This window comes from Cebus imitator, unplaced genomic scaffold (genome assembly GCF_001604975.1).
Source record: "Cebus imitator isolate Cc_AM_T3 unplaced genomic scaffold, Cebus_imitator-1.0 Scaffold100, whole genome shotgun sequence".
Lineage (NCBI taxonomy): Eukaryota > Metazoa > Chordata > Mammalia > Primates > Cebidae > Cebus > Cebus imitator.
The window spans coordinates 3,431,284-3,443,301 of record NW_016107415.1 but is presented as its reverse complement, the minus strand read 5'-3'; the positions used below and the strand labels follow the sequence as shown (position 1 = coordinate 3,443,301).

Sequence of the window (12,018 nt, the reverse complement as noted above, 5' to 3'; positions counted from 1 at the left end):
AAACAAGACAAGATGTGACAATGACATGTAGAGTACTAAAGTATTTTTTAAATGCAAATATAGGAGTTTAAAAATAGAATACTCAAAGTTATAGATTACGATAAAACAAAAGTAAAAGACACTATTGAAGAGCAGGCACATCCTGAAACCATCCGCATGGATGTCAGGGCTTCATCTGCCTAGTGGAATCCATGAAAAGTGAAACCAGCTCTTTCCACAGAAAAATATTTAGTAAACCTAGGCACTCAAACAATAACTTGCAAATTATGGCATCACAAATGGGTAAAAACCAAAGACTATTTCTATATACAGATAAACAAAAATCCTAATTTGGGATTTACTTTTCTGTTTTAAGCCAATATAATTCTATTTCTAAGCCTGTCATTCTTAGCATACTAAATACATAAGTGTATTACAATAATTGCAATTTAAAATTAAGCAAAATTGGCAGATTAGAGAGCAGTTTGAAACACAGAAGCTACTAAATTCAAACTGATTATGAATCTAGCAACATCAGGTCCATTTTTCACTTCAAAATAAATGTTAGAGACATTTAAAGATGTCTCTAAAGAATTAAAGTCAATAGGAAAAAAATCTTGCATATAAAAAGAAGGGTGTTTTTCCTCTATTTGACTTTTTCTGTACTTATGAGAGGAGGCATATATTTTCCCTGCTTTATCATTTATTATTTTCAATAATTGTAAGTCTAAATTCAAATTCTATCTTTAACAGATTTTTTTGTATGAGATTTTGCAATTCATGGCCCTATGAAGTTTTATTTTCTCTCCACCTTTACATCTTGGACCATTGACTAGTTGGCTTATCTTTGATTTTTTATAACAATCTCATTTGGCTTTATAAGTTAGGCAACTTCTGATTTTCCTATTGTAGGAAATAAATTAGTCATATCACAATTTCTCACTTTTAAAAACTATGTATTAGAAACTTATTGGGATCATCTCATAAAAAAACTAAAGGTCATTAATACTAATGATGCAATTGTCCATTCTTCCAATAAACACCTTAAGTTTTTAGCTACTGAACAAACAGATGGTACAATTCTCCCAACGTTAAGACATTAGAATAAAAATGGAGTTAAACATTTTTAAAATATTGAAATAAAACAAAATGAACTTAGATTGTCTATTGGCATGTCTTATAATTGCCTGTTGTCACTTTGGAAATGGAGCATGACTTCAGGAACCCAATGCAAAACTAGGCTGCATCAAAAGGATGCAGAGTGGTGAACTGTGCTGACCTCTTGGGTGAATTTAGCATGACTGCTTGTGATAATAATGCCTTTAGTTATGACATTAGTGAAAATAATAAAACTGTCTTTGATAAAGGATGCAAAGCTAGGATCAGATAATTTCCAAATCTTAGGATCTAATGACATTTTTCATGAAAACTAAGCTCTATTCCAATTATAGATATGCTGCATACTTCTCATGATATTGCAGAAATGGGTAAGAGCCCTTTAAGACAAGATACAAAGTGTTTGCAAGATTTCAGTAGTCAAGAGACTCCATTATTATAGTCCCAGTTATAATTTCATTCTGACCATACAGATGTAAGGCTGGTCTCAAATTTTTGTTTGAGGTTAAAAAAAAGTTGTTTAGCTTCTTAGCACAAAAGTTTGAGAAAAGTCAGGTGAAATAATATGGGTGTTTCAAAAGAACAATCTGCAGATGCATTTATCATGTAATTCATCATGAAAGACATGGTCAAGATTTTTTCATGTAAGTTGACCAAAATGTTATAATTGAAGAGAAAGACCTCAGTAAGCGAGGCTCCAATAAATGTGAATAGCAGCAGATTCAAATTGGAAGTTTCAGATAAAGAGATGTTCTGATTTTGTTTTATGGTAGTGTCTCACATACAGAAATTTGGGCTGACAAAGGTGCGTGGTTCTTAAAAGACGGTGTTGACCATAACTTCTCCAGGATAGTCTCAGTTGCAAAAGAGATTTGCCCAAGAAAATGGATGAAAGAGGTCAAGAGGCAGGTTGTACCAATTTGACAGGACATCTAGCCATATTTCCAGTCAATTTCATTATCAGCAAGGCATCTGCACAGATGAAGGTATTCAGAGAGAAGTAATAAAACAAGATATAGTATTGATGATAAAAGAAAAGATTAAACATCTAAATTAAGAAAGCTTGCCTTCAAGAAAATAGAATTAGGATGAAGTATTTGAAATATATTTATAGTCTAGAAGGAAAATGACTATTAAGATAGAGTAAGGCAATGTGTTTTAATGCGGTAAAAGAAATCTGAATGAAGAAACTCCACATTGCCCATCCGGAAACGCTTCTTATTTGTAAGATACATGGGCCATAATGTGGTACATATTTCTCTTCTAAGGGCTAGGCTCAAGGGCATATTTTATAAATGATTTAAATTAGGCTGGAAAAAGCACTTGACAAAATAATCTGCAGGGACAGAATGTAGACGACAGTAAGTTAAACACACTTTTATTTCTAGAATATAGTAAATCAAGAAAACAATGAATGTGCACAGAGATAGCCATCAACAGATACTCTGGTATTCTAGCTGAAAAACCGATTTCAGTGAGCTGAGAAACTAAATGGAAAAAAAAAAAAAAACATAGACTACACAGTCTAACACCGGACAGAAAAATTTATCCTTTCCATGAAAATTATTTGGTATGAGAGATAAAGAGACTTTAAATTCCCCAACTCAACCAAAATATATCACTGTGCCTTTTACATAGTAGGGATGCAGTAGAAATGTTGAATTCAGTGAATCAGAAAATATTCTTATGTGAACAAGAAATAAATGCACCTCTTTGAATCTCTAATTGTTTGCCATTGGAAATCAGAAACAACTTATGGAAACACTGATTTTTTTGAGAAAAATATTATTGTCTACAGGTCATCAAATCCAGTACTGAATAAAAAAAATCCTGACTCAGTTTTGCTATGCATTCTATCTTCTTTATTTTTAACCAGCTAAGGTAATGGAAAGATGTGTAAAATCAATGACAAAATCCCCAGATAATCTTTAGCTTGATTTTAATATCCATTCTCTTTTACCTATTCATAGTATATCACTTTGTTCACATATCAACTTTTTTCTTCAACAAACTTCAGTCCATGAATTCCTGGGGAAAGCCCAAGTAGAAACAAGCAAAAAAAAAAAAAAAAAAAAAAAAAAAAAAAAAAAAAAAAAAAAAAAAAAAAAAATCACAATGGACTTAAGTAACCAATTCTAAACAACCTGTTTCTTGACTAGAGCTGAAAAATTCAGTGTTTACAGGGCTCAATTTACAGATACTGTTTCTAAATAAAAGTCTTTAACTCAACAGTATGGCTTCCCATAATTATTTGATTCAATGTAAGGAAACGGGTATATCTGGATTTGCTTTTACACATCCAAAACTGGTTCAAAACTGGGGATAGGGTGGCTTTTAAGATACTTCTCAAAGCATTAATTATTTGAAACATTATTTGAAATGATATCTTAAAATTATTTTAAATAAAAAATCTTGGAATGAAATCAGACAATTCTCAAAAATGAACAAGTAATCAAAATTAAAATATGTCTTATGGGGAAGCTTTATAAAATAGTACTTCTTAAATAGGTTTGTCTGGGTTTTACAGATATCCTAAGATACAGTCGTCCCTTGGTATCTATGGGGAATTGGTTCTGGGACCCTAGCAGATACCAGAATTCAAGGATGCTCAAGTCTCTGATACAAAATGGCATCGTATTTGCACATAACCTATACATATCCTCCTGTATACCTTAAGTAATCTCTAGATTACTTATACCTATTATAATGCAAATGTTATATAAATATAAGTACTATATTGTGTTTTATCTGCACTATTTTTATTGCTGTATTGTTATTTTCATTTTTTTACCAAATATTTTCAATCCCTGGTTGGTTGTATTCTCACATACAGAACTCACAGACACAGAAGGCCATCCGTACATGCAGTCACCTCCCCTCATCCAGGAACCTCCCTTGTGTCCAATTTTTAAGTTTTCACAAAATATTACTGCTAATTGGCTATAATTGTCAGAGTATTAACTGAATTCTAAGATATTAATTGATAATGAATTAAGTTGTCAATTATTTGCCTTTCTTCTTTTAATTAGAGCATCTCAAAACTTACTTAAAAAGTTTCTAAGACCCAAAGGAATGAATTTTACGGATTGAATGACAAGTAATGGAATTGACATCTCAGGGCACAGATACTCTTCTTAAAGCTACTAACTTCTTCTACTCTTACAAACAGTAATGTCCTCAAACTAAAATAGAAACAATCCTCAGCCCACAGGTTTACGTGAAACAATCAAATCAATCCAGAGTAGATCGAAGTAAGGTCAATCCATGTCTCCAGTTAAGGTAAAAAGTTATTTGCTTAGTCTGCTTCCTAGCTTGGCCACAACACAGTCTATTTTCCTATTTCAAAATGAGTACATCGGAACACAGTTTTTTTTTCCCCCTATGCATAAAAAAATTCAGTTAGATAACCAACTATTTTAATTCCATCAATGAATAACTGATTTTTTTAAATGGCCGTAACAGATTATATTGGTAAGTTTGGAGTGACCATCACAGAAAATGTAACTGAAGAGCCACTTCCTACAGTGGAGAAATATACCAGATTCCTTTGCACAGGACTTTTGAATTCAGAGAACATATACAGGTGCAGGGCAAAAGACACAAAGCTTTCTATGATGCCCAGCATCCAAAGAAATTTTTACTTTTCTCATTAAAATTCCTATTAATTTCCAATATCTTCCAAAAATAATAGTCTTGAATTGGTAAACTGTCACTTTTANTGGGGGAATGAATTTTCACTGAAAAACCGTTTAAAGGTTATTTCCCTCTGTAGGTTTCCATAATTTGGGTTGTGCAGAAACCAATGACCATTCACACTGGTATAAATGTAAATAAGGAGGACTTAATACAGGAATCAGAAGGCAAATGGTTATAGGTTCACTATCAACAGTTTGGGGAATGTGTTTGGGGGAAAATATGGAATCATGCAACAACTGATTTTACTAGCAAAGTGTATGCAAAGAACTACTGGCATTCTGTAAATGGTAACTATTCCTTTCATTTTCTTAGCCATAGTTTCTCCATTAACCCTAACATCCAGATTTACAACCGGAAGTTTGTTTTTATCTTAACTCTCTCTAGATTTGGACAGTTCAACTTTTCCTAGGTAAGGGAAGGTCTTTTAAGCGTGGAAGGTCTGGATATAATTCATTTGAACTGCTGTGAATTCCTAGAACACATACCCTTTTGTTCAAATGAAGCGTGAACATGCATTCTAAATCCAAATTGAAAGAGCTAGCACTTTAGATTTTTTCCATTACTGTTACCCCTTGATCCATGGAGATCATGAAGGATTGACTATAGACAGAATAGAAGATATATTAAAAAATTAACAAAAAAAGGTTGCTTAATGTACAGGTCTACATAATTAGATGCAATTCTTGTTTCAGTGGCTGTTTTATCTCATTACAAAATGCTGGCACTTTTTACAAATAAAAGGAATACAGAACTCTTCAAATACAATGTAATTCTTACCTCAACCCACCATACATATATCACTGTGCAAATATATCCAACATTTTTTTTTCCTCTAGTTTGTATTGGATCAGGTAATTTCTAGTTATCAACCTTGTTAAGTTCCTGACTACTTGACTAAGGCTTATTAAGGATGTAAGGGTAAATTTCAAATTAATTGTGCTCTGTGTGTGTTTGTGTTTTGGATACACATATGCATCTTTGAATACATGCCAGTGTCAGGTAGAATTAATTTGAACAGTATCAGTTTCCAATATTTTTATGAATGTATTATCTATACCATGAATATTCATGTTGATCATAATTACAGTCCGATTTTTTAAAATAATGTGAAACATGGGCAATAAGAATTACTGTAACTGACCCTTCAGTCTCCAATCTTCTCTTTACCAATTCAAATCCTACCACTGTCACAAGTTATATTTGCTCACCTTGACATATCTCTCTCCTAAACCCAGCTGAGAGGCATTCAAATTTGGAAAAGAGATATTTAAATGACAAGTCAAAAGTGCATATTAGGGCAAGTTTCTCAGTCTCTCAGGAAAAGATTGGTAATCCATTCATTCAGCCTGAGGACTTAAGCAACTAGCATTCTTCACCTCCACACTTTTGTTATTATATAGACATTTCTATGTAATAAAATCTGTTAAAATCTGTGGCCATAAATTATATCCTTGTCTCTCCAGAACATTGAATTCCTGATCAAAGTAGGGTTATTGCTGTTATGTTCTGAATTCATTGTTATAATGAGGAGCCTGTTATATTTTAATTTTTAAAAAAAGTTCAGGTAGGCTTTATCAGTTTTATCAGAATGTTTGATATTCAGTATGCATAATTTTAAAATCCCACATTAGTATTTCTTATATTATTCAGAATCATATGCAATGTATAAGTCTTTGGGTAGCTAACAATATTAAAGGTCAAGGAATGATTTTTATTTTTTCAGATCCATATATACATTCCATTTTTAACTTTAAAGGTACCCATTAAACCCTGCAAAACCTAGCAAATAAAAATTAGTCAAAAACATGATAATTAAATATACAGGTACTACCCATATCCAGACACTGGAACATATTTGTATTCAAAATAGTATTTACATACTAAAACAAATATATGGCATAACTTTGATCCGTAAGATAATGCTCTAACATTTAATTGACATTACTTGCATTAAACTAATTCATGATATATGTTATGTTTAACTTTCTATTTCTTTTGTCTTTTCTACCGTCTTCCTTTATGTCTCTTCTCTTCTCCCCTCCTTTCCCCTCCTTATCTTTCTGCTTTCAATATTCCTTGTTTTCAAAAAGCCTGTAAACTGGCTTAAGAATTTAAGCAAACATTAAACTAAGCAAATAAATAAAGCCATGGAGACTGTTTAATCTTCTGAAACTCAATTTTCTCTACTTTCATTTTAACAATTCTATCTTTTTCAAAATTTTCCATTTCTCCCTTAGTAACCAGGTTAAGCTGAATTGGCTCACAAATTCATTTTCTACTTTGAGGTTTAATAAGAATGTCACCTTTTGGTTGTTGAGAGGGGTTTAGGCCAATGACAAAGAAAACCGGATTGCAGCTAGAAAACCAATGGTATTTCTTAGAGAGCAGTTGTGTGGATGAGCTTACACAGAAACACATCCTGGACTGCTTATTTCTCTAGTTCACCCATATAATGCCTGGAGAAGTTTTATACCCATTGTCCTCCATGATCAGTTGAATTTTCTGTCCCCACCTCTCAAGCCAAAAGCAGACACAACACAAGAAACCTTTCTCAGTTTGTATACATAGAATCACATAAAACATAAACACGCTGACATAAAACATAATTGTGCATTTTGTTTAACATATGTTCATCATGCCAGCATAAAACTAAAAACGTGGCTCTCTGTTTTGACATCAAAATCATTTTTCTTGGCAAAATGGAAAAATACGTCCAAATCTGTCCAGCTTTGGTAGAGAGGTTGACTTCCAACAAATCTAACTTTCCGGGGGGGTTTGGTATATTTCAGAAAGCCATAGCTTTGAATCCCATGTGTATACACACAGGGAAAAAGGAAAGATTTAAGTATTTCTTTTTGTATTGCACATTAAACTATGATGGCTTCTCCTGAGAAAGATAGCAACTTTGTCATGCCATATGACAAAATAAATGGGTGTAATTTTCTTGGCAAAATCATTGAAAATTTGTGTGTATGGGGTCTCACATTCTTGACTCTTTCAGAGCTCTGAAAGCAGTCATTTGTGGCTATTTTGCATAGTAAGCATATTCATACATTTCTCCATTGGCCATCAGTGAAGGAGGATGAATAAGATGGAGGCAGAATTGGCAAAGACAGCAGACTACAGATGTAGGTGTGGCACCAAACAGCAGTCAAGCTTGGAATAAATCATGAGGAAGCCAAGAGCAGACCCATGACTGAGCATATATATCAAACTTTTTATAATGCATTGGCCTCAGAATTATTATAAAGTTGTACAACATTCTTCGAAAAGAAGCCTTCTCCCATGCAAGGATTTATGAATTTTGCCAACAAGACTCAAAGAAGGAAATAGGCTTCTTGATGGTGTTCCCAATCTCAAACACCTCTGTAAAAGCCAACAGTGCAAGTGATAAAAGCCATTGATGGTTTGGACTACATCTAAATGAGGAAAGGACAATGGGAATGAAGCTTTGGAGGCAGTGATGAACAATGGGTACTGAGAGGATGATGGAGAGCAGCTGTGCTAGGAAAAATTGCCCAGATGAGGCTGTGGAGTCTGAGATCCACAAAGATGCTTTGCGCATCCACATAAATAATAAGATTGGAAAGTCACAAATGAAAGCAGACAAGGCAAGCTGAACAAAAAGCACTCAGTTCCACAGGGGCTATATACAGATGGACATGAAAGCTGAGTGGTATGGGAAACTATACCATCAAGGCTGAAGATAAGAAAGGCAGCAAGGAAGATGCAATGATTTGATCACTTCTTGGAGAGAGAATCTCGGTAATTACCAGCTTGGCAGAAAGGACACATCGCTCTTGGTTGTTGAAGAATGTTGAAGCAGGATCATTTTGGAAATGCAAAGAGGTGACTGTGCTTTGAGAAGAGGCACAAAATAGCCAATTTACTGGGCTCTAGGTGGGACTGCATGAAACAGGCTTTCCAGATGGTGTCTCTGTGCAAGCCAGATCAGTTCTTTTCCCAGCTATATTTCCTGCAACTCAAACAATATGGGAACAAGACATTTGGATTCAGGAATGATTCGTCCACATATTTTTACCAAATAGTCAAACTTCTCAATTTCCAAAAATGGCTTCAGGAAGAACCGAGATTTTCATAAGGGAGTTCACCACACTGATAATATCATGTGCCTGGTAATTACTCATTTGAAATGGTAGTATCATGTCTGACTGGGAAAAGAACTAAGGTGTCAGAGCCACATTTCTGGACTTGCAAATAATTTGCAACAAATGGCACCCTGTGTTGAGAGAAAGGGGTTGAGGGAGGAGAAGAAGCCAAGGTGAAGAACCTCAACACATATTTGGAAATCTTGCCAAGAAATTGTGATTCTTCGAAATATTCATTGAACTTATTTCTATACATTTGATAAAAATGGACTAGATAATTATATTTTCTTGAGAAAGGAAACACTGGAGTGATTGAGCAAAGAATATATAATTGTTAGTGTTCGACAATTATGTTAGTTTTTGGCAACAGCACATCAACCTGTATTAAATTCAAACATCTTCTGGCTTTCAAGGATTACTGATAACCTAGTATGCATTGGAACCTGATGAATGAATTCCTATTGTTTTCATCATCTCTAACATGTGAACACAATCCACACATAGAGAGGCTGGCTCCTGAACAGAGAATGAAAATTACTAGGACTCACAAAAGGAAGTAGACTTATAATGAGTAAATATACAAAAGCCCCAAATAATTATAATAGTCACAGCTTGGCAATGAGTTTCCAGACTACGAAATTAGTTTCCTTGTGAAGAATGGAGATTTTACAAGGCTAGAATAAACACAGGGTAATTGGAAAATCAAATTGCTCTTTGTGAGTTATGGTAAGGTCTGGAATAATGGTGATCACATTTATTTTTTTAAAAGACCCTCCCTATAAATCACTGTAGTTTGGTGTTTGTAGCAGTACTGTTGCCAAGAATGGTGCAAGTACAACGGTGGGAACTTAACATTGTGAAGCCCAGGTCCCAGCTTACCCCTGACACAATGAGCTCTCCTCCCAGATTCTGCACTTCCGCCTTCACCTTGCTGCAGATATTAAGCTGATGGCAATACAAGGCAATTCGTTGAAGGTAGGCTAATAAATCCTGCTTACATGCCGAATCAGGACACTATAAAACATTAAAAGAATGATCTTGATTAGTAAGTATTCTTCAGTTTCTAACATTTGTTACAGAAAAGCTGTAGGAAGAAAAGGTTTCAGTGTCATATTCCTTAATTACATTCATTGAACCTAACTTTTTCACAGCACACTTTAGAAAGGCCACAGACAGTAGTTTAGAATGGTTAGCTCTGCTTTAATAAAATTTTATCAGAAGAATGTTGAAGATATTCCAGAAAGTCATATTGGGAGTTCTATACATGTTTATGAGTATTTTTACCTGCTGCCTTTTAAACTATAAAGAAACCTAAATATTTTACAGTTTTCTTTAACTCTCACTATGGGAAATGCTACTTTAATGCAGAGGACCAAAGGATGCTAAAAGTAGATCACTTCGTGTGGCACTCTTTGCCAAGCGTAGGGGACAGTTTCAATCCAGTTGGTTGGAGGAAGAAAATCAATGTGTTTCCTTTGGTTCTCTAATAAATGCATCATTCACTTATTAAAAATTTTGGAATATTGCACTTTTTGGAATTTCATATTTATCAAAATTTAAGCAACATAATAACCTGCATTTAAGTGAGAGACTGAAATGGTTCACGACCACTGTAAGAAAAACAGATTTGATGGAATGAATTTGAAGCTAGCTGAAACAAATTCATAAGAGTAGCAACAGAGTCCTTTAATTGATGCACCGGAGTCAACTCTGGCTAAGAATTTTGAATTCTCATTATGATTGAAGTGGGTACATGTCTATCAAGTACACACAGAGCTTGGCTGAACACTTCTAGAGACATTTACATGACTCCTGAAACCATTTCTGAGGCTTCAATGCCAATGGCTACCAAGAAGTTGAGATACCTGTAGATTTCTTTTGCTATCAGAGATTCAGCTTGAGCTACTTCCAGGTCATGTAATTGTTCTGTATACAATTTGGCACTTGTAAAGGATGTAAACTTACCAGGGCCTTGATACTGTATGAAATAAGTACCTACAGCCACAACTGAAGTGTCTTATTTAGAATGAGAGGATGGGAGAAAGACTCTGAGCTAAGTTTTCCTCAAGATCAAGAACGAAAATTCTTTTACCAATACTGTAATGCCAGTGATTACATATAACCATCTATTGAATAAACAATAAAGGGATTTTTTAATCTAACACTTACCATTGTGGTATTTTTTCACTAGCTGCATTTATCACAAAAGAATTCCACAGAGACTCTTTTTAGCTTCCTATAAGTACTACATACTGTAATATTTATCCTACTCCAGGGACCCATATACTGAAAGGAATTAACTTTAAAATGATATCTCCCCAGAGGGCTGACAAGGCTTTTGATACAAATACCTTGCAGCAAATTAAACTCAGAGTTCTATCTAATGGAGCAGTAATTAAAAATGCAACAGTCCGTAAAAAGTTTACATGGCATGCATATCACAAATCTGTAAAAAATATTTTCTGGCAAAATAAATGTAACAATCCACTCCTTGGTAATACTCATTCTATTCTGTTATTTACACTGAAGCAGTTAAAATCCACATCTAAAAAGGATCAAGAAAAATCACTCCTAAATCATTGAAATAGGTACAGAATTTGATAACCTTTTTTTCTGACAGATTTCTTTATCAAAAATTGCAAGTTATTTCACAGCTAATGACAATAATGCCACAAAGAAGGTTAGATGTAAACTTCATCTGTTTATTTTGAGTCACTGTTAAATAGCATTTAAATATTCTGTCACTTAATCTCAAAATAAATCTAGTATCCTGGGATTAGTGTATGTGTATGTTTGATGTGTTTTTCACCTATTTACTGAACTCAAGGAGCCTAAATAGGTTGAGAAAAATTTTTTCCATTGAGATTTAAAGTACAATGAAACAGCCATTCACACTCCACTCATTTTCACTCCCAAGAAGTCTTTCTTAACAAATTGGTGGGTGACCAATTTCTGGTCATTTTACACATCCCAACTCTCCTCAACATTTTTAAAAAAAGAATGTGGCCTTTTCTAGTTGGTAATTTTTTTGTATGCATATTTTCAAGTAAATTTGTTGTCTCTTCCCTGCTTTACATGAGCTTTCAGGAATACTTATGGGGCTCTGTCAAAAAAAAAA

General features: G+C 33.9%; 1 protein-coding gene across 8 annotated transcripts in view; it reads right to left on the bottom strand.

The window, feature by feature from the left end:
* Positions 1-12,018, bottom strand: part of CTNNA2 (catenin alpha 2) — a 1,139,443-nt gene that overhangs the window by 28,938 nt on the left and 1,098,487 nt on the right. For all 8 annotated transcript variants that reach the window (XM_037741389.1, XM_017536690.1, XM_017536691.1 and 5 more), the window contains one exon: positions 9,780-9,914. In XM_037741389.1, the coding sequence (XP_037597317.1) occupies positions 9,780-9,914 (135 nt within the window). The remainder of the gene's footprint in view (positions 1-9,779; positions 9,915-12,018) is intronic.